This window comes from Ischnura elegans, chromosome 12, assembly GCF_921293095.1.
Source record: "Ischnura elegans chromosome 12, ioIscEleg1.1, whole genome shotgun sequence".
Classification (NCBI taxonomy): domain Eukaryota; kingdom Metazoa; phylum Arthropoda; class Insecta; order Odonata; family Coenagrionidae; genus Ischnura; species Ischnura elegans.
The window spans coordinates 36,462,339-36,486,023 of NC_060257.1; the positions used below are offsets into that span (position 1 = coordinate 36,462,339).

At 37.4% G+C, this 23,685-nt stretch overlaps 2 protein-coding genes across 3 annotated transcripts in view; one reads left to right on the forward strand and one right to left on the reverse strand.

Annotated features, from left to right (window-relative positions):
• LOC124169789 (casein kinase II subunit beta) lies at positions 1-13,593 on the forward strand. Of its 2 annotated transcripts, none has more exons than XM_046548542.1 (5): positions 1-81; positions 5,050-5,228; positions 6,436-6,627; positions 10,502-10,691; positions 13,082-13,593. In XM_046548542.1, the coding sequence occupies exons 2-5, from the start codon at positions 5,054-5,056 to the stop codon at positions 13,188-13,190; spliced, it is 666 nt and encodes a 221-aa protein (XP_046404498.1). In that variant the 5' UTR covers positions 1-81; positions 5,050-5,053; the 3' UTR covers positions 13,191-13,593. The 2 variants fall into 2 exon arrangements, with proteins under 2 accessions (XP_046404498.1, XP_046404496.1); XM_046548540.1 differs by lacking the exon at positions 1-81 and adding an exon at positions 133-223.
• LOC124169787 (protein SMG7-like) overlaps positions 13,567-23,685 on the reverse strand; it is a 16,710-nt gene continuing 6,591 nt past the window's right edge. Inside the window, exons 8-13 of the mRNA XM_046548538.1 lie at positions 22,991-23,219; positions 22,753-22,896; positions 21,981-22,056; positions 18,097-18,529; positions 15,609-16,487; positions 13,567-14,404 (exon numbers count right to left, since the gene is read on the reverse strand). Of these exons, the coding sequence (XP_046404494.1) occupies positions 14,291-14,404; positions 15,609-16,487; positions 18,097-18,529; positions 21,981-22,056; positions 22,753-22,896; positions 22,991-23,219 (1,875 nt within the window). The 3' untranslated portion in view covers positions 13,567-14,290. The remainder of the gene's footprint in view (positions 14,405-15,608; positions 16,488-18,096; positions 18,530-21,980; positions 22,057-22,752; positions 22,897-22,990; positions 23,220-23,685) is intronic.

The window sequence follows — 23,685 nt, forward strand, 5'->3', positions numbered from 1 at the left end:
CCGACGTCAACGAAAACAACAAATGAAGAAAGACAATTGAATACCCGAAAGCGGAGGGAAGCAATTTTGACAAATTTGTAGGTAAGTGTCAGATAAGTGTAGGTAAACGATAATATTTCCCTTCAATATTAGTAAAGTACTGCCTATTGAGTGTACTTTTAGATTTTTCGTAGTTATCATACTACGCTAAAGCTTAAGAAGCCGCACTTTTGCGCGAGACGAGGTATGTAAATTGTCTCATGTTGGGCTGGCAGTGTGTAATGAAGTATACTTTGGAAAAGCATCATTAGACGTATGTTTAGGCTAAAGGATTATCTAAATTTTGTCTAAAGAGGTTAATCCTCTGTTTCCTACCCTATTCTCTCAAATTATTTGGCGTTAATGAACCCAGCACATATCAGCTCCTCAATGAATCCTTCCTTTTAGTCGAGAGATGGACTTTATCAGGCATTGGCATAAGTTTGTCGCCGATTCATGCATATCCTGTGATGATTTATGTTGCTCTTCATCGGCTGAGTTTCTCACTTCCTAATTTATTGGATCAGCTCTCCGACCAACAGAAGAAAACTCAAGTTTAACAGCTTCTTAACGATATATCACATGCAAAAATGTTCGTATTTTGTACGGAGCTGGTATCTTAATATTCCGCATGAATTAATGATGATAGGAAAGTGGTTATTTTAATTTCTTAGTTTAAAATTTAACTCCTCGGTCGTATTAATGAAGAAGGTTGAAGTGAGTTTCTGCGGTATAACTTCTCTTTAAAAGCCGAAGATGTTGTATCATAAAACGTAACAGTGCATGGAGAAGAAGGTTGATAAGTAATTTTAAGTCGGATAATTTTTCCATTTGTAAACCCTTATTCACTGGGGTTGGTACATGATATATATCAAATGCTATTATCGGTTTTGAGGAAGCTATTGAGTCAAGAGTTACAGGAGCGCCAGGTTTATAAGTATATGTAGAAGTAAACTTCTGTGCAGACGCTGGAGGTTTTGAGGTATTTTTTTAATCCACGACATTTCGTCCGGCCAACATCGTTCGACTGGTCCTTTTAAATTCAAATTTTCTTTGTGACTCTTATGAGTATTTAGTTCATGGTTTTGACATAAATTGGCGTATAAAATGGTTAACTATTTAAAACCATTAATTTCACTTGCAACAGTTATTATTTTATATAGGATATTCATAATTTAGCATGCTAAGGCAAACCAGGTTCGAATTCGTCTTTTATGATCCTTCAATGGTTTTATGTTTTAAAAATATCTTCCTTGCATTTTGTGGTGCCTCAGTTTAGTATGTGCCTGTTACAATATTTCTTTATCGTATGAATCATAATGTTTTCTTTTAGATGAGCTGAACATAGGCATTTTGTTGAGTAATTGTTCTGGAACATTTTAGTGCTTTAATAGTATAATTAAAAGCATCAAGAAACAGGGCATTATTACTGAACGTATTAGAATGGCTTAACTTCCATTGACAATTCCAGTTAATTATACAGTTGTTGCATCATGTCCTATTAATGCCTGGTTACATGATACATTACCATGTACAAGTTAATGTCTAAATGTATGAATGTGTGAATTTACACAAAAATGCACCGTATTACCACCCAACTTGTACAAACCCTTGAATGGAAAACAGAACCTGTTGTAATTTGGTTCATACATTTGTACCTGTTCCATTCCAGTCCACGAAAGTCATTCATGCTAACAGGCATTAACTTGTACATTTAAATGTATCATATAACAAGGCCTTTTAAGCTATTTTGTTATCTACAACATTTTTAATTTCAAACTCTGCAGCAATACATTAGCACTCTTAGAGACTTCAACATTATAAAAATATGTTCACATTTGTCAATTCCAACTATCAAACCTTTACTGCAGAGATTTCCTTGTCAATCTCCTCTTTCAGTACCTCTTGTAAAAGTGTGGTTTAAATTAAAGCTGAATTATTTATAAAACTTTCCATCAAGAAATTGTGTGCACAATTTATAGTGGCTTGTTCTGAACAGAAGCAAATTTTCCTCGTAGTCTTGCCCAGGTCCTGTAGAGAAGCATGAGTATACAATCTTACTTTGTCTTTCTACATTACCAGTTCAGCCACATTTCACTTTGAGTGCCCGTATGGAGTTAATTGGGTACTCCCTCATTAGCTCTTATTTTTTAATTTCAATGAAAGTTTTCGTTCCAAAATTCTTGAAGTGATCAATCTTTGGTGGGTGTTAATATCTCCATATTTCAATTGGGGTTTTGTCTGATTCAGCTGTTTTCACTGCTTCCATCCAAATTTTTACTGGCATATTCTTTTCATTTATCATGGAATTTGTAGCTTAGTTTCAACAACCATTCGGTTTTCTCATTTTACAGATCTTTTTTTCTTGGGAGGTATGAACGAACTAGTCCTTGGATTGCTGATTCTCTTTTCCTCAGTGATAAATAGATGCCTGTTGAAAATTCCTTCCTTTCAGCCCAGGAAATATCAACAACTCCCAGTTGATTCTTTTCAGTCTGCATGAATCCATTTGTTGCATATATTTGGTTGGTTACAAATTTCATGAATGGCTCTGTCAGTCATTTTCATCTCTAGGAGTTATTCAATAATAAAACTTATTCAGTGTATGTTTTGAAATCATATGCTTGAACTTCAGTAGTTGCAACTACATAGTGTTTGCTGCAAACAATATTACCCGAGAAAAAGTGTTAGAAATTTCTCACTTATAGTTTACGAGTGATTGTGTAGTAATTCGAGCCTTCCTTGTGAGTGGCAGTGAAATTTAAATGAACTGCCTTGAAAAAATTTTCCTTGGACTAGGAATCGCACTTCAGACCTCTGGTTTTCCGGGCCACTTGTCAGACCACTACACTATCCAGGTTCTCAAATTCCCATGGCAATTTTTGCGAGGCTCATGGTAGTAGATATGTGGCCCTCAAAGTCAATGAAGGATGGCAATGCAAGGAAGACCATGCTGGAAAGCCAATTTTATTCCATCGTTTGAATCCCGGTCCAGGGGAATTTTTCTCATGGCAATTATTGTAAATTTCAATACCATTCACAACCTAATATTGAAATAATACACATTACCGCCATGTATGGCTTTGGTGCAGGTTTGAGACTCTCAACCTGTGGAAGCTTCATTGAAGTCCTTTCTCCCTGTTATTGCCTTCTTTGATGGACCGCAAGGGCCTAATATCTGGTACCATGAGCCTCGATAACTTTGCCATAGGAATTAAAGAATAGCAATGAAGAGACTTTATGAGTTCCTCAGTTTATTAATCCACGCAGAACAACCGGTTTTGGCTGCAAAGCCCTATTCTGGTACATTGAAAAACAGTTACATCCCAATGCACCTGAAGATGGCTTGGCAGCCAAAATGGTCTTTCTGTGTTAAATAAATTGTGAGAGCCACAAAGTCTCTTCATTGCAGTTATGGAGCCCTTCCACCACATCATAGCTTCTAATTTAGATTTTATGATATTAAAGAACCTAGACAGTGTAGGGGTCTGTGAGGTAGCCCAGAAAGCCTAAGGCCCGTGATTCATTTCCTGGTCCAGAGGAATTTATTATCATGGCAATTCATGTTAACTTGTGTGATTAGTTTGCGTAAATGTGGATCCCTAACTTTTTAAATGCAGGCTTTAAATTAATGACACAAATTGAAGGAAGGAAAACCATTGCTTGAAAGAATAAAAAAAATGCTTAATGCTAATGCAATCGGCTGAAAATTCAGAAGTCTCTGTGCATAGTAACGGGTTAATGGTGACCTTATTTTATTTTTAAAGGAGTCTTTATGAAGCTTTTATGTAAGTCTTTCAGTTTTTCCATAGAGTAAATTTTTGAAAAACCAATTCTAAACTGGCTTACTTATTTATTTAAGGCTTTATGTTCCTAAAATAAAGAAAATTGAACTGTCAGCCATTAAATTGGTGTTTCCAAATCATGCTTTGCTTGTGGGTTTTCCTTAATCCATCCCCACAGTTTAACTAGTGGGCTGAAGGATATCATGGCCTTGAATTACTGGTTACTGAAATGGGAACAATTGATTTATTAGGTTCCTTATTTCTAATTTCCCTTCCCTCTAATCATATTCAAATGTAACATCTTGCTTAAGATTTGAGTGTTTTGAGCATCTAATTAATAATAATAATTTATTCATTGAAGGCAATACAATTGCATAGTTTCGTCAAGTGGAATACATTTCATAAAGCATTAAAACACATAACAAATGATGGCAATAGAACACAATATGTACACAAATGGCAATTAAAGATATATCAGGACAATATATATTAATCAGTGGTAAAGGCATTATATATATAAATGATATAAATACCCTTACTCATTTAGGCTTTACCTTACATAGAGCATAAAATTCATCAATAGAATATAAAGGTTTTTTTATAAAAAAATTTTTGAGCTCAATTTTGAATTTATACAAATTGCTGATTTTATTAATATTTTGAGGGAGTGAATTGTGGAGTTTGGAGTGGGGAGTAGTATGGTGAGTAATGGAGTGGGAGGTACTAAACTACAGCATTATTTTGCTTAATTTTTTTCATTTCTTTGCAGTGTTGTAGACTTTGAACTGGTCGCTAAATTTCTTTTGTGCAGTCTGTGTCAGTGAACAGAATGTTCTTTTGGCATTAAAAAGTCTTATCATTCTTGTGGCAATTTTTATTTGTGGGGTAATCAAAAGCTTTTCGAAGCATTTAAAATTAGGGTTTGAAAGTTAATGTAATAATTATTATAACAGTTAATATAAAGGTAGTTTTACACGGGGCATGTAATTGTACAATCTGATGTGGTACGAAGACGCAGTCAAAATTGCAATGTGTAGAGTGGTGAATCGCTTGAACGCATGCGAGAATGCATGGACGTGACATGGCAAAATATCCCCAGTTCAAATTTTGCTTTGCAAAATTGCCCTCCATCCTGAGAAATTAATGCAGTTCTAACCTGTCCAATTATGTGCTCTGTGTTAAACAGCCTTAAGGCAGCTATAAATTATCTGATTTTCATTACAATAATTTCTATTTACCCTTTCAGCAAAATGAGTAGCTCAGAGGAGGTGTCATGGATTTCATGGTTTTGTGGACTTAGAGGAAATGAATTCTTTTGTGAGGTGGATGAGGATTATATCCAAGATAAGTTCAACCTTACTGGGTTGAACGAGCAAGTCCCTCATTACCGACAAGCTTTGGACATGATTCTCGACCTTGAACCAGGTATGCTTGCTGAAAGTTTTAACTCTGGGATCTACTTTTAAAGTAAAATATGTATGTATTTACTGTAAGAAGTATGGCCGTTTATATGGTGTCATCTTATGGCAATTTTTCTTGTGGAAATCATTATGAAACTAATTTATTGACAATGAATGGATTACTTCAAGGTTTGTGTTCTCAACACAATGATGAACCGGCTCATTTGCTCAGTTATATGAAGTGGGTCTGGTTGGAGTGATTTAAAAAATACTCCATTGATCGATATCTATGACTTTCATCACCATGAGTTTAAGGTGAACCTAAAGGAAAGACTGAATTTTCTTTGTGCAGTACATACCGTATTTATCTGAATAAGGTCCCCCCTTTTTTTCAAAATTGCCCATGGTAAAAGTAAAGGGGGACTATATTCAAACATATTTAACCCTCTTAGTGCTATCCTTCTTCCTGGGATACTGGTGAGAAATGCGGAGGATATTTTCATACATTTTGTAGTAACTATGAAAAAAAAACTACAAACCTATTTTATTACATATCCACACAAGTTTTTTTTTATTAATGGGGTTAAACTGGTTAATATTGACAAAATATTTTTACGTTTACTGAAATTAGTTGTAGCAATGTAATTAATTTTAATAAATTGAATAGTAAACTATGTAAGAGCCCATATACTGGCCCGATGCACTAAAAGGGTTTTAAAAAATTCTCGAAACCGAAGCCTCGAATTTGGGGGAGACTATATTTGTAGGAATGCAGTACTTATGCGTGCAATCTCTTCTGTACTAAATACATCAGTTGATCCCTAACTAAAAAAAATCTTTTTTCTCTTCATGTTGTTATGATGGAGTGACTGGGAAAAAGATGCTTTATTTATTGAAAAATGATTCTTTATAAGTTACTTCCAGATAGTCTTAATGAAGCACCTATTATTGCTTCAACACCATATAATTCTGGAGTTAGGCGTATTCTTCATTAAATTGATGGCCCTTGTTTATATGTAATCTAAATTAAATTTTCTTCTTAATAATTTACGTTTGTTGTAAAAGTTGATATAAGTATGCATTTGTTATTAGCGACCACTCAAAGGTAATATTAAGACTTGAGAATTAAAGTTAATGGGTGTTACACTACCTTCATTGATAATCATTTCAGTTGTAAATGGAGCTATTTTGGTGATTTTTTTTTATGTATCTTTCTTCTCTTTTTTTCTTAGATGATGAGCTGGATGATAACCCTGCCCAATCTGACATGATAGAGCAGGCTGCTGAGTTACTTTATGGTCTCATTCATGCACGTTATATTCTTACCAACCGAGGAATAGCACAAATGATTGAAAAATATCAAAATGGTGAATTTGGACATTGCCCAAGGGTGTATTGTGAAAGTCAGCCTTTACTTCCAATAGGTAAGAATTAAAGAAGAAATCTTAAATAGATATAACTATGCACCCAAAGTAGCTTTGCTGCAATAAATACATGAATTTGTGACTAGTTTTTAAATGAAAGAAGGTACAATTAACAACTGCATCGCGCTGAGTAAAATCTTATATCCTTCATTACCTGATACACCTTTCAAGTAGTCCAGTGGGGTAGCCAGGAATTTCATTTGGGGGGAGGGGGGGGTCCAAAACCAGGGGTGAAAATTTTTGAAAAACAAGATACTAAGTAGAGGGTATTTAACAAATTTTAACATTTTTCATGATCGAAAAAAACTTTATTTGTCAAAGAAATCTTTATTAAAGTCATTATTTTTCAATAATTTGTTTTTTTTATGAAGGATAATTTGCGTTTTTATATTTTGGGGGGGTCCAGACTAGAGCTGTGCGAGAGTCTCGTCTCGGCGGTCGAGACGAGAATTTCATTTCTCGGCATTGTCGGGACGAGACTCTCGGCGCGGCGAGACTCTCGCCTGGGTCGAGAGTCTTGACGAGAGTCGAGAAGTCTCGCCCCTTCGAGATTTCTCGACACCCGTCGAGACTCCCGGGCAAGGCGAGAATTTCCGATGAATACCGCAATCAGTCGTTAATAGAGATTACTGGGATATCCCTTACTACTTTTATGGATTTATTCACACTATAAAAATATTTTATTTCATTGACAATTTAAGCATATTTTATTACTTAATCAACCAAAATTGACTGGTTACCATGAACCTTAGTTACCATAAATAAACATTTCAAAAAGATGTATAAAATTCTATTGAATTCTATAGAAAAAATGAAATATGCTTATTTCGTCAATGTCGATCTCATGTTACAACTATTTTTAGTTTTGGAAATATTGAATATAAAATTTGAACCATGGATTGTAGGTCTTTAAATTGAAATGTAAATTGTGCCGACGTTTCCGTTTATTTACAATCCATTATCAGGGCTTATAATGAAATTGAGCAAATAATGTTGATACATAGGCATGTTAAAGGGTTACATCAATGTTAAATATTATAGTAATATAATAGAAAAGAAACATTCACTTGATAATTATAAAATAGAATACAGTGGAACCTCGTTAAAGCGAGTACGGGCTATAGCGACACTCCCGCTATAACGAGACATAGTCGATGCACCGTCAATTGACCCTATAATTCGTTAAAAAATTCGTTTTTACGAGACCCTTTTGGTGCTGGCTCTCGCCATAGCGAGGGTTTCACCGCCGGAAGACTTTCATCAAGACTCCTTAGCCTCTGTAATTGCTAGCGATCTGTTAGAAATGAAGTTAATGGAGTGCTCAGTCTCAAATTTATGTGGTAAACTGTCGTTCGATAAATAAGTAGTTAATTTTGGTGAAAATATTGTGGCATTAGCATTCGCGAATGCTTCATCTTCTTTTGTTCCTCGGGCGGCAGAAAGCAGTCGGCAGCATACCCGCATGTCCGTGAGTTGCGTGAATAGAAAGCATTTGATGGCAGTCACCATGGCCAAAAAAACACCAAACACGTCTAAGCGGGAAAATAAAAATAAAGGAGTAATATAAGAGTGTCGAAATTAATTTATCTTCCTATTCGCTCTGCAAAATAAAAAAAACAGATGCGCCCAAGGAATGCAGATGATGAATAGTTGTAAGGAGCTTTGTTCGGGTGGTTTTGCCCATTCAAATCTGCGGGAACTTCTGAGAAAGGGGCTACGCCCAAGCCTAAAGCGGAATATTTCAGGGATAGATTGCGAATCGAGAATTTTAAGAGTGCAGAAGGTTGATTATACTAATGCGAAGAACCAAAGCGTTATCTCCCCTCATAATTGCTGGTGAAGCCTCCGGTGTAAACCCGAAGTCGTGGAAGAAAGGACTCCGATCATAAGTATCTTTAGAAGTATTCCCCGCGTCATATAACATAGACGAAACGGAACTTTTTTACACACAACTCCCCGACAAAACCCTTGCAGTATGAGGTATTTCTTGCAATGATGCCTCTAAAGGTAGGTAGTGCGCCTTAGCGATGATGTAGTATGTACGAAGCAATGATACTCAGCGTGAATTGTCCGGATGGACGCATTTATTCTCCGTTGCGGATTTACAAGGGTGAACTATTCGCGTCAGTGGTTGGAGTCGTACTGGCGCTCTCTTTTGTCACGTGGGTAGCCGAGCATCCCCTGGTGGCCGCTGGAAGAACTCACAGAACAACTAACTCTCGTTTGCAGTGTCGTGGTCAACTCGGTGTATTATTTCAAATACGTCGCGAGCGTAACACTCAAAAAGAAACTTTTTTTCAACAACGGCAATTTTAATCACATCATTTTTCAAGCTTAGCAAACTTTTTACCGTAGATGATGTAGATACATATTACATTATCTGATGGAAAAAGTCTTCCAAGGCGGGAACTTTATACAACCTTCCACCGTTTTCGCCTGTAGAAACAAATGTAATGCGTTATTTCACTTCACTGCCGCTTAACGTACAGAAACAATAAATATACGCCAATTAAAACATTTGAGGCATTAAATAACCGCGATTCTGTTTTATCAGTTAATTGTTGAATTTTCAGTGAAAAATACCAAAATAATAGAATGATCACGTAAATGAACTACATAATTAAGTGCATAGAAAAATGGCTTCGTCGGTTGTGCATTGGCATAATGATTGACGAAACAATGCATTCCATGATTTTAATTCAGTGCGGCGCTTATTAATTGTTTGAATAGTTAGTCGTTGTTTGAATAAGGAAATTTAGTGATGCAAAAAAACATCGCCTTTCGTCTGGATTTATGCTTACGTTTATCGGACAGATGTTTATCTGTCGCCGCACCACTCCTGTTCCTGTATATATTTTCGCAACAGGTATATTGGCTATTATTTGCTCCACCTCCGGTAAAACGACAATTCGCTATAGCGAGTGTTTATTAGTGCACCGTGGGGTGTCGTTATATCGAGGTTGCACTGTAGATCATAGTTTAATACTATAGAACTTTATTGAAATAGATATTTTTTTGAAATGTTTATTTATGGTAACTAAGGTTCATGGTTACCAGTCAATTTTGCTTGATTAAATAATAAAATATGCTTAAATTGTCAATGTCGATCTTATATTAAAACTATTTTTAGTTTTGGAAATATATATGATGTCTTAAAATAATCTTTTTTCTAAATTATTTTCAATGTCTAAAATAGAAATAGTGTTATTTTTTCGGGGAGCCGGGAGTCTCGACGGGTGTCGAGAAATCTCGAAGGGGCGAGACTTCTCGACTCTCGTCAAGACTCTCGACCCAGGCGAGAGTCTCGTCCCGACAATGCCGAGAAATGAAATTCTCGTCTCGACTGTTGAGACTCTCGGGTGATCGAGAGTCTCGCACAGCCCTAGTCCAGACCCCCTGCCCCCCCCCCCCCCCCCCCCTGGCTACACCACTGAAGTAGTCCTCTTTCTTTGCAATTTGGTACCATAATCAATACACACACTGAAGAGAATTGTTAAAAAGCACCTGAAATCTGTTAGAATCCCAAATCCCATTGACCAAGTCTTGAAGCTGCTGGATTCAGGGTGCTCAATTGTATTTTTATTTGTCCACAAAAGTTTTCTCGTAGGAAATTGCATTTTGTGTTTAATGGTAAGTGAAAGTTTTAGACGATTGTTTTATATTAATATTCAAGACAGGTAAACAAGTTGAACAGCGTTAAAGCAAGTACAGGCTGTTGCGAGACTACGGGCCATTACGAGATAGCCAAAGCACCATCAGTTAACCCTATGATTAGCATGTAAAAAAATCGTATAATGTATAAACTACTTCTATATCCTTTGGTTTTCTTTTAATGCTCTTTTATGAAGAACTTGTAATATTCCTTTTGTTTTAGGTTTATCAGATGTACCTGGTGAAGCTATGGTGAAATCTTACTGTTCTAAGTGCATGGATGTGTATACACCCAAGTCATCCCGTCATCACCATACTGATGGTGCTTATTTTGGCACTGGTTTCCCCCACATGCTGTTTATGGTTCACCCTGAGTACAGACCAAAGCGACCAAGTAATCAGTTTGTACCACGGTAAGATTTAATGTTCTCTCCCTTATGCTGCATGTTTAATCCATAAATTAATAAGGTTTTTTCCAGTGTTACCTACATCAAATCAAAGAATAATATCTTAAGAATTTTTATGAGAAAGAAATTCTTGAAGATCCCTCTCAAGTATAAAAACCTCATACATGATTAATTCTCTTTAGCCATAGATTAAAAAAAGGCTGCACTTTGAAACAAAGTTGTATTTAGGTGATGACAGTGAGTTTTATTCATGTAAAATTATTATTAGAGCTGTACAAACACCTAATTTTCAGCTCAAGTGGAGTGCAGCTCTTGAGTTTGGAGTTGAAAGTAAAAATAATATGCTAGTAATTCTTCTGTTCTATCCTAATCAACAATACTTTCAAATAAGTCTTGAATAGGCCTCTATGTACTATTTTCCTGTTCCATGTTCTTTGTAAAGACTCAGAGGCATTCAAGATACTAGCCATTCTTGGTTCAGTTACAAGTTGAGTCAGATGTAAGTCAGGGTAGATAATGATATCCACTTTGTAATTTCCCCGACAATTTACCTATTTCCCTGACCCATCGCCAAAAGATCACAGTATTATTGTAATACCTTATATCCCCTTCATAAAATATTCTTAAACAAAAAATGGTGCAAGCGGAAACTAATGCATTAAGTACTACAATAACATACCAATAAAAAAATATAATGAACCTTCATGAGTTGAGCTATCATCTAAATCACTGATACTTTTGATTTTTACCTTCAAATATGTATTGTTGGGCTACAAAATACTCTAGATGATAACCTATCATGAATATAGAGAAAGGAACCCTTTAATATGTAGTTGGGTGGCTGATCGGTTTTTTCCATGAAAATTGAGGCATTTGTTCTGCAAAACTATAGCTTGTACCCTTCAGTAGTAGAACTCATCTTCTGGCATCCAAAGGTTTTATTTTGTCCTCTGTTTCTAAAGCGTGTGTAAGTTGCAGTGTTTGTAATCAAAAGAGCAGAGCTTTTGATTACAAACACTGCAACACTGCAATCAAAATTTTGATGCTTGATTTTTTTCTTAATTATCTATCACTGGATAACTGAACTCCTTTATTATGGTTATTTGTGCAAGAACCATCATCCTTTGGCATCAGATGATGATGCCTCCAAAAACATCAACTCAGCACTATGCATAGCAAGTTAGGCAACTAGTCATTTTCCTGTTGCTTTCTCAGTAACTATGGGTGATTAAATCTATATATATGACGTTTCACTGCAATGCTTTTGGGTATTTTCTGTCTCGGAGATTACTTTTTAAGTTTTACCATTGCATTTTGTATGATGAATTTAAGACTTCAATAAAAGTTAAATCTTATATGTTTTTCCAAACAAAAGGACCCTATCAACTTTCAAGTTCTTCATTGAGTAATGATAAGAATTCTTCCAACCTGTCCCTTTTTTTATTATTATTAGTGTTTGTTGTTCATATACTACCCTCTGGATCAGGGAAAAATATATATTTGTGAGATGTTAAAGGGTGACTGTTTTTGTGTGTCAGATCATATTTGAGCATTACTCACCATTAGCCGTCGCTTTTCTGCATGAGAATTTGCAGGATTGGGAAATAATGTGAATTTCTGGCATTTTTATCCTCTCTCAAGTTTGCAAGGGGAACATCTTTTTCCTAAAAGTACTACAATGAAAACTATATTTTCAGCCAATATCTGTGAGCCTTGAAATTTATCACAGCATCATATTATTTGGTGTACAGTTGGTTGGCATTATTTAGCTCTAGCTGACAACTCTTGAAAGAGACCAGGCCAATGCATGCATGCTTAATTTCTCAGTATAAAAATTTCAGGAATTTAAATTTTTTTCAATCATCCATCACTTGATATTGAACTCCATTTTCAATTGCATCTCATTTACTAGTCACTTCAAATTTTTGTTTTATACATGTTGCATTTTGGGAAATTCAAGCTTTAATTCTTCCTTTTTATGTGTCGTTTTGTGTTCCTCAGTATTTTGTTGAGACATATATGTAGCTGCATTTATGCCAACATTGGCATGTGGAAGTCCATAACCGTCTGTTTAGAATTTCAGCTTTATTTTAGGAGGGAGATCATTTGAAGTCATCACATTGATTGAGGAAGTTGTTAATAGTTGAAGCCAGAAAACCATTCTGGAATGTGAATTTGATAGTGTTGTATTTATAATCCATTATTTTATTGCTGATCCGTGGTTGTCAAGTTTAGGAATGGCTATATTTCATTTTAATTATAATTTAATCTGTAACTTTCTACTTTGCCTCTTTCCTTGGGATCAGGTTTCCCTGCTTACAAGGAAAAACATGTCATTATATTTTTTCTATGAAGGATGGAAAAGGATTTCTAAATGGCCCTTCTTTTCCTTGCAGTTTGTACGGATTTAAGATCCACCCTCTGGCCTACCAAATCCAGCATCAAGCTGCCATCAATTTTAAGGCACCCATGAGAGCTGTTGGCTACAACAATGGAAAGCGTTGAGAAAAAGTGTGAAAGGAAGTGTCCGTTTAATCCCACTACTGGTTGATGGAGCCTTATGGTGTACCCATTTGGTTTTCATGCAGTGATGTGGCGTATGGAACTCTAAAAATAATTCTGTTTTAAACATTCAAACATAGGTTGTCTTGTCATTTTCAACATAGTCCAAATTCTGCAGAGATTGCCAATAGTCGTGATTTCTCTTCCAGTAGTGATTTTTTAACCTTTTGTGGGCTGGTTGTTGGCTCTCAATTTGGAGGAAGATGGATGTGTAAGGTTGATTGAGAGGTTTTGTTTGCCCCATTCTGTTCTATGTATTAGCTTATTTGATTTTGACTCGATCCTTGAATTTCTGTAGAAAAAAAAACGAAAATCATAATAAATTGCATTTGTTCAGTCAATTGTATTTCTGCAAATTTTCTTTCCATCATGGTACATTACCAACCTCATGGAGTTTTTCAACATTCTTTGTACTTGCATAGTAACAGCATGTTTAATTCCAACCAATAATATACTTATCACCTCACTCACATCTACATGAACTTGCACACATGTGATATTACTCCTCACACATGGATATCCCCTCATGAAATTTTAAGTACCTCTGCCCTACTTCAGAAGTCAGCAATTTTGACTAAACAAGAGACTAACACAAAAGGCCCAATCTTTAGTATATCTAGGATGTATAAGTATGCATTCTGTAACATGAACATACACCTTTCGATTATATCAGAGAGCTCTTTTTTTCTTATTTCCCCATAGCAGTTACAGTAACAATTATTTTAAGTGATATCTAGCTCTTCAGTAAAGTAATAAGGGAGACAGTTAATTGGGACGGCAAAGTCTCCTACCATAGGTGCAAACAGCTTCACACCTCCTCAGAAACTATTAGGACCCTGTTCCCTTTTTTTTAACCGTGGAAGTGCCACAAGGAATCTAATGGGTAACGCAATGATAGCTGTTGACCTTGCTGTTCTGAATCTCATCGAGGTACATCCACAATGGTGGATCCTTACTGAATTCAAGAGTGCACCTCCTTGAATAGGAGAAATCAGAACTTAAGATAACATCAAGTGAAACTGTTATGATCCAGCTTCTTTGTTTCAAGGTCCTCCCCTTGGACCAGGGGGTGGTATGTTCCCTCCTTCAGAACGCTGCTGCTTCTGCTGCTCCAACAGACGTTCCAATGGTGACGGGCCAGGACCAGACCACAGGGACTGAAATATTAATGATGAACCATTTTTAGATGGAAAATTTATACCAACATTTAAACCTTCAGGTACTTTAAGGGAAAAAAGGCACTATGTAATACATAGTAATTTGAAGCTTCAGTACACTAATTTAAATATTACATATTTTTAATGGCAATTCATGTGAACTTCTAATTACCAATCATATTCATCTGTTTTCAATTCATTTTTGAGAACACCTTCATAGGCAGAGAGTTCAATACATATAGGAGCATATCAATGAGAATGTTAATAAATAACATTAGCAGTCATGAGGTTAACTACCACTTTCTAAAGAAGCATAAATGAACACACCATATGCACTTAGCACCTTATCACCAGCAAAGAGAATGCCAAGGTGGGAATTTACCATCGCCACTAATAATTTGATGTGAAAGGGGGTCACCTACGTGATGGCATCGAAGATCCATATTTGTGGTTTTGAGAAATGAAGAGTATATAAGGGCCATCTAATATTTTTTACACAGAAGTGAGAATTTATCCCAATATTGGAGTGTAGAGAACATGCACTAAGCAGCATCAACTCCAATTCTTTCATACATTCATAAAACTTTCATACATTCTATGCTATATTAATCAATTTACTTAAAGAATGCCAGAGAGACAAAAGTCTTCTCAATAGATATGGGAGCTAATGTTAACGCTTCAATCATGTTTTAATTTCAATTTGTTACAAAAATGGGATTGGGCATCAAGGGGGTTGGCAGCCTTAGAGAGAAATATTGAACGTGGAAGGTCCAAAGAGAACCAATGTTGAATCTCCTTACACTCATGAACTATTTAATTGAATTATACTCATTAGAATTCAGAAGCAAGAAGATTAGTGAGAATTTTCCTTTTATACAAAGGAAGGGAAAAATGCTTTACAAAATGGACAGCAGGTTTTTAGTTTGGGCTGTAACCAGATAATACTCACATGAGTTTAATTTTAGATTTTTATAAGGACAAGGGAAATGTTCACAAAATACGAATACTAGTGGAAGGATAGAAAACCACAGATACATAGCAATAAATGCATCGGTAAAACAGAGTCTTTGAAATTTTAGCTTTCAATCAGCTATGGCATTCTTTTCCCACAAAACAACACTAGAATTGATGTTTGATGACAAATATATGGAAGAGAAAAATGAATACATATCCTCTAGCATTATTACATTTTACAGCAACTCACCTGTAACCCTGTTGGGTGAATCCCTCCACTCGAATTGCCCATTCCTCCAAATGCTCCAAGACCTCCATCCACACGAGGATTTATTGTTCTGGCACTGAATAAGGAATAGGTTCCAGCTTCCGAAGGGTTGGGGCCAGTCACTCTTCCAGATCTATCCTGGAACAGGTTTTGTGCCGGGAGAGACGTAACTGTGGGTGGTGATGGAGGCCGTCTCTGGGTAGCCTGAATCTGACCAATCAGGTGTGCAAAGCTTGTCACATCTGCCCCTCCCCAGTTGAGCGAGTAGGGCTCAGTCGAATGTGCCAAAGAATTCTGAACAGAAGGTGGTGTGCTGACCCTCAGCCCGATGACACTAGCTTCAGGATTGGAAAAGAATGCACCCATTGGATGATTCCCACTCGGTTCCACCTCGGTCCCAAGCGGACGTCGTTGAAATTGCTGCATTTGCTGCGGCTGCAGCTGATTTATCTGTTGGCGCTGGATCTGGTGAAGTTTTTGCTGCTGCATCTGCTGCTGTTGTACCTGCTGCTGCTGCAATTGCTGCTGTTGGATCTGCTGCTGCTGAATCTGTTGCTGCTGCTGCCACCAGGCTAGTGGTGGAAGTGGCAAGCCAGTGGCATTCACTTGGGGTGCTGAGGCTTCGGCGGGTGGCCAGGAATGATCATTGGCAGAGGGAGGAGGTGGTGGGGGAATGGTTCGATGGAAGTTTGGAGGAGGCAGAGAAGATTCATGATGCGAACTGGGGAGGGGACATGGCATTGGAAGAGGGGGCGGAAGCTGGTGCTGTTGAGGCTGCCACATCGAAATGTCTGGCTGCGAAACCATAACCTCTGGTATCACTGGAGGAGAATTGCTCGGAGATGGTGTCTTGAAGGTAACCTGAAACAAACCAACTTTATTAATATGTGCCAAGCTCATGGTCTATCATCATGAATTCAAGATTCTGGAGGACCTCAAGTTCCTATGGAGGTCTTTCAGAGAAATATGTATATATTGGATCTGGAAGGTCCACAGAGAACCACTACAATGTAGATTAAGGAAAGGACTTAAATGAGGCACAGAACGACTACAGGAAAAATTGCAAAATGAATGTACTTACTGGAAGATCAAGAAGAATCAAAAAGAGGTAGTTAGATGTAGATATAGACCCATATTCAATGAGTTAAGGCAAAATTCCTGGTGTAGCACATTTACCTAGTTCATAATACATAGTTCTAGCCAAACTTCCTTTTACACAACACTCTCATTACAAAATTCTTTTACCGTAAGTACATTAACAACATAGTTAGGCAGACTTTCATCCAAACCTGTCACTAACAGATTCTAGTGAAAATATTTCAAATGGGCTTTTGAACTTTTGAATGGTACTGACTCCCAAATGACAAAACAACTTTGTTTTCTTCTACCAATTAATTTTCTCGGTACGACATGTTTCAGCCTCAAGAGGTCATTTTCAAGTACAAAAGGTTTTTAGCATGTCTTGTGCTGGAAAGCATAAGGTGTATTGATACCGACTCTTTTTGGCTTCGGTTTGATTCCGATTCTTAACTCAAGGTCCTATTGTAAATGCAACGTGCCAAGTCAGCTCAGTATCTCCTTTTAGCCTTACTGGAAGTTGACCCATTTCTTCGGATAACAGTTTTGCATGAGTTCCACTCAGCTTCTTTAGGTCACTGAGTTCATCGCTGAGTGACCTGAAGGAGCTGACTGCAACCATGGTAAAACTGTGATCCAAAGAAATAGACAAACACGCAGTCAAGGCTGGAAGACCTATAATAGGGTAGTTTCCTTCATCAAAGAAAACGAAAGGCATTGATTGCAATTCGTTACCCACCAGGAGTGTATTCATAATATACAAATTATTTGGTTTTAGAAATCCCAGTTCAGACGAATGGTGATGGTCAATTTTAACCGCATTTGAAAAAGGCCAGATTGGTGCCCATGCAATGCCACTCCACGTGACGTCACAGGGACCTAGTTTCTAAACGAGTAGATAGGCATTTTACATCGTCTGAGATTACCAATGCATGCATGAGGCACAGAGCTCAGGGAAACATGTCTTAATAATCACCTATTAAAACTGCCTATGGTCGGAAAGTTTCCTTTGTTTGATAAGGTATTAATAATCCTTATTTAAGCCAAGCTCTACCTGCTAGCAGCCTACATCGTATCAGCGCTCAAAGCCTCGCCCCAAGGTCACCTCACAAGCCGACAGCAGGAACCATAATGACATCAAACTGCGTTTTCCCAGCATTCCTACTTAGCCGTCACGTTTTCGCGTGCTTGAAAATTTTCACTTTTCATTTAATCGCTAAAAATAGATATCGTCATTTAAAAATCTATAAGCGTGAAATACGTACTCCAGGAGTAATAATCTTTCGATTCAGGCAATAAAAAAATAATAGGAAACCACCCTATTTCATGAACAACCACCTGTGGAAGCCTACATAAGGATAGTGAATGTCAGTTCACAGAGAAAGAAATTTACCTGTTTAGGCTCTGATGCTCTCAGTCCCACTTCCTCTCCTCCTGCTCCCTGCTTCCTTAAAATAGCCTGCATGGCAACATTCTGTCTTCCACCCTTCTTTCCTGTATTTCCCCAACCATCCCGGCTTTCACTCTTCTCACCCCTAGCCTTCTCCAAGGAGCCTTGAGGTTTTAGGATACCTTGAGGCTTGGAGGGCTGAGAGACAGTCAAGGAGACTGGAATGGTGGCCTTGTGCAGAGCTGGGGGTGGAGTTGCTCTGGCAGGAGCACCAGGGGCCACCTCAAACACCTCCGTTCCATCAGGTGTCTGTGTCTTGAGACGGAGATGAGTTTTGGCCGGCCCATTGGCCAACCAACGTCCCAATTCAATGAGCCTTTTAGCTCGCAGACGCAACAGGATACTTTCTTCTGGTTGGCCATCTCTGGAGTGGAACCTTGATAATAAAGGCAATAGAAATGCTGCAGAATATCATCCAAAGCTTAACCCTTAACCGGTGACGTGCGGTCTGAGAGACCGCTGCGTTTCTAAAATTATGAATATTTTCAAAATTAAGATTTCAAAATATCTATAATTCTCGTTAGTTCCATATTTTTGTATAACAAGGACATCCCACTCTTAAAATTTAACGCTCCTTTTATTAATTTCTGTAAATTTGCAATTGAACTCGATTAGAGGTCTGTGAGACCACACGTCACTTATTAAGAATGCATCAATAAAGGAATAAGCGGGATAAATTTCATGGCTACTTACTACTTAGCCTTCCAACTTTAACATTTAAGGCCTTTTTTGAATCTGGCAAAATATTGATACAAATATAATAATTATATCTCAAGTGTTTTTGGCATCAGTTTTTTGATCCTGCTTCAAATCACAATTTTTTATGACAAATTGGTTCGTATGGGGAGTGTAAAAATTTTAATAAAAGTTTTAAAATAGTCAAGCATTCAAAGAAAAATTAAACAAAACAATAAAAATGGCGTAGCAATATTTTATGAATTTTTGATTTATTGCGGTCTCCCAGACCGCACGTCACTGGTAGTGTAACAAGAATTGCATGTCACTGGGTTAAGTAGGAGAAGACCTTAAATTTGGAATTCTAAATTATAGCCAGCTCCAATATAAAAGTCATTGGTATTAACAGGAAGAAAATACTCAAGGAATGCCTAAATATCAAGTGAAAAAATATCTTTACGCAACAATAAGGCAATAGAAAACTAATGTGGCATAGTATGAATACTTTTCACAGCATTAAAAAAAAAAGAAATTTCAATTAAGAGATTTGAACAGGTGGAACAATAAATGAACTACTCCATCAATTCATTACTCACATAGACTTACAGAAAGAACAGAAATTCTTACAAAAACAAATATATGAATTATAATTTAAAAATCTGCGGCTAAATACTTCTAACACATGGGTGCACCAAAAATCAATGACTTCATATGGCAAAGAAATTTTAGGGCATGATTTGCAGGATGCCCACCAGGTTAGCTATTCTATTAGAGCCGACATTTACATGGCAAAGTCAGCCATTTAATTGCTGGCTTTAACAGAACAGCCCACCTCGTGGGAATCCAGCAAACCATTCATCCACATCATTTGCCAGGAAAGCACCAAGTCTCATAAAGTTTTAGGGCAGTTTTGTACAGACATCTAAGAAAAGTAAACAATTTTAATTTCTCCTGGTAAATACTACTGACAAATTCTTCTCGGGTTCTCAACCAGGTTAATTCTGTCGTATAAGCCAACATTTCAGAAGACGACTTGTCTCCCATCTTCAAGGCCATGTTACTCATTGAAAGTCCCATTTCACACTGAATTGGTATAACCGTTTAGCGAGGACAACAATACCGTTCAGGTGACGTCTGATTGGCTGACGGTCTTTTGAAATTTTTTATGTTCTTCATTTATGTTTTTTACACAGCTGATTATAGGTCTGCATGAATTGCTAAGATGAAAGCCGGTTTCGCAATTGAAATTTTTGGGATTGAGGCGAATCCCAATGGCTTCCTTAATTATGCGGTCCCAGTAACATTGTGCATGTCAAATAATTTTTTCATCTCCCTATCTAATGGCATTGTTTTCATTAATGCTGACACGGCCAACTTCTCTAGTTGCGCTAATCTGAAATGCCTTCAGTGCTCTTTCAGCCTCGTCTCAGTTGTTCGGCCTGTATCCCCCACATATATTGTAACTGTTGCCGTTTGGCTCGGTTCATGGTTTATTAAAGAGGCGTTTACGAGGTAGGGAAGGCTTGCGTAAATTGTGAAGGGTTATGTAAATATTGTAAAGGGTTATATAATTTCGTGTAAATGCTTGTATAATTTTGTGTGAATGTGTGCGTGTGAATGAGAAGTGAAGTGTGAATGACTAAGTTTTGTATTTTTCCATTCCCCACCCCTCCCACGATTCTTCCGTCTACGAAGTGTGGAAAGTTCCCTTGTCTACGTGATTCGTAGCATGTTTCCCCCCACCCCACTGTGAAGCCGGAACACCTGCATACGGAGGTGATGTAACCCTCCAACCTCACCCTCCACAGAAACCCCCCCCCCTCCCCTACGGAAGAATAGCCGAAAAAACCCGCTGTCCTGGGTTTTTCCGCTCGCTCATCCCCCTCCCAGAAAGTGGCTATATAAGCTGAGTACGGGCGACATCCAGTCTACTATTTTGCTGGAGAAGTCGGCCGGAGGCTCTGCTGCACGACCAATCCATCCTGTGAGGAGAGAGAGAGAGAGAGAGGCAGCCCAGCGTGGAAGAAGACGCGAGATTTGAGTACGGCGGTGACTTGGAAAGAGGAGATGAGACGGTAGCTTTCTAGCACGCACGGCAGAAGACGTCAATCCACGGCGCCAACGAAGGAGTTCTCTCATCCCACAGCGAAACTAGTCGCAATATCGAGCCAGCCAAGGAAATCTTCTCCACCAGCAACTCAGCGAGAGCGATAAGTACTCTAGCCACCTATAATCCCCAAATTTCAACAGAATCAGAAGAGCCCCATTCCCCCCTCTCTTCCATTCAAGAGAAGAAGAATAGTGATATATTCCCGTGCATTTTTTTTAAGTCCCCCCGTGTCCCCGTGTGTGTGTGTGTGTGTGAATGGTTAATTGTAGTTAATAGGACAATAAGTGATAATTTGGAATTGGCGTTTGTCATTTTTCAAGCATTTTTGTAATATTTCACGCCAACAATTGTAAGCAGGGTTTATTTTCTTTTTTGTCATTCATTAATTGTTGTTACAGGGTATTTAACTGGCCAGTAGCAGTAGTTTAATTTTTGTTATTCAGAGAGCCATTTATTTATGTATTTTGTGGAACATTTCCCAATTGAAGTGAACATTAAACGTGTTGTTGGAATTGTAAACTGTTACGTAAGCCTTCATTATTTCGTACGCGCCAGCCTCCATTCAGCAAGTGAACCCACCCCAACTTACTTTTCCATTTCCTTTTCCCCCCACCTCCCCTTGCCCTCGAACCACGACCCGCTCACCTTGAGCGATCCCTCCAAACTATCCTCCCCCATCCCCTCTGAAAGTGAATCCCGGACGGACGGAGCGGGTTACAATATATATATATATATATATATATATATATATACTACTTCATTCATTCACACGACGCCTTAAGCGTAAACATACAAATAAATTCACAGGTAAGGAAAGAAAGGGATAGGAACATGGAATAGAAAAAGGACAAGGACAACGGTGCTGTGGTAGGTGGAAAAAAGCCAGAAATCAGAGGGTAAAAATGCGGCCTGACTATAATAACTAGAATATGTTACTTTGACAAGTAGTTGCACAATGCACACTCCAATGAATATTTTTGCTATTCTTCCCAATGTGAAATTAAAATATAACAGGTTAACACGAAGAAACTTTTGTACTTACCATAAATCTGAAAATGCTTTTTGTAGAGGAAGAAATCCTTGCAAATCAATGTCTTCAGGCAGGGGTGTGTGGCTATCTGAAAAGTCAAATCAGACCACATTTAATAGCCATAAGTTACACAAAAGATGAATATGTACTTTCAGATTGTCACCACAAAGTCAAAAAATCGACCTACAGCATTGAGATACAAAAAGATCTGTGAAAAATCAGTTTAAAGTCAAGTTGGTACAAATCACAACTGAAACACTACTTTATTTGATGGTCTAATCTCTCAGTCCCATTGAAAATGGATTAAAATAATAATTTAGGATGAAAAGGAATTACTTAGGGTGGCAATGCAAAGACCACAACACGCTTACAATAAAAAAATAAAGATATCAATTCAAATACATATGAAATATTTTAAATGGTCATACTTCCTTCCATCTTTCTCACCAATGGGAACCCTAGTTAGCAATGTCTCCGCTTGAGAAGACCAAAGTCAATGGAAAGTCACAGAAATACTTTTTTGTAGTAATCTATATTTTTCACTAAAGTTTCTTTGTTCAATATTCATAAGGGATGATATTTTAAAGGTAGTCCCCAGTAGCTTTTCCAACTTGGTGACTTTTATATAAAACCACATTTTAAACAACAAAAAACAGCAATGAATTTTTATCTTCACCTCTTAGATTTAATTTATCAACTTACAGTTTTAAAAAACAAGTAAATTAAAAACAAATACGTTCACACAATAAATTGGTGGCACTTGGAAAAAAATTGTAGCACTTACAGCGACTGTGATTAAATGATTGCAATACTGGTCGTAACGCATTGAGCAGGCGACAAAGAGAGGGCCAGATTTGTAGACGGGATGCAAAGGCTTGCTCTTCAAGGACACTTGGATCCAAACGCACCCACTCAAGCAGTAATTTTACTAAAAAGGAAAGTTTCACAAAATTTTTATTCAAACTAAAATTAATCAGGTAACCACTAGATAATTTGCAATGAAGTCTTTCCAAAAATCTTACTTGCTGGGAGAGCAAAATAGCGAAGAAGTGCCTCGACATCTCCATCACCTTCAGGAGAATCAGCCAGTGTGTACACAGGTAGTAGATAAGCGCACAAAGATCCAGCCATTAGGTCATGCACAACTTGCACTCTTAGAGGAGCAAGATTAATGGATTGAACATCCGTGGACACAGTATTCTTATCCGTCCTCTTTCCATCATAGAGGGCAAATAGGTTTATCGAAAGCATCTGGAAAAAAATGATAAAGATATCTTAAGTAACAGGGGCACAGCTAGGAATTTAGGCTGGAAGGGGTTTAGATGCAACTATTATCGGGATATGTGGGGGGTATGGTATAACCACCAGGATAATCGGTAGGTGCGAGATTAATAAATGGCAGAATTTTAAGATAAATGCATGAGTTTTATGGATTTCTGTGGGATATTTTATTAATCCTTACACTATACTATTAGTAATATCAATCCAATTAAGTAAAATGGATTAAACTTAAAAATTTCTCTGAGCTCTGGGGGGGGGAGGATTTATCCCCCAAAATCCCCCCTCGCTGCGCCACTGTTAAGTAATACATATAATCTCTCATAATATGAGTTAACTCTAAGATGTACACTCATCATCAAACTTCAACTCATCTCCAAGCAGTTGACTTTGATAATAAATCTAATAAATGTTGTCAGTTGTTTTGATATTAATTAAC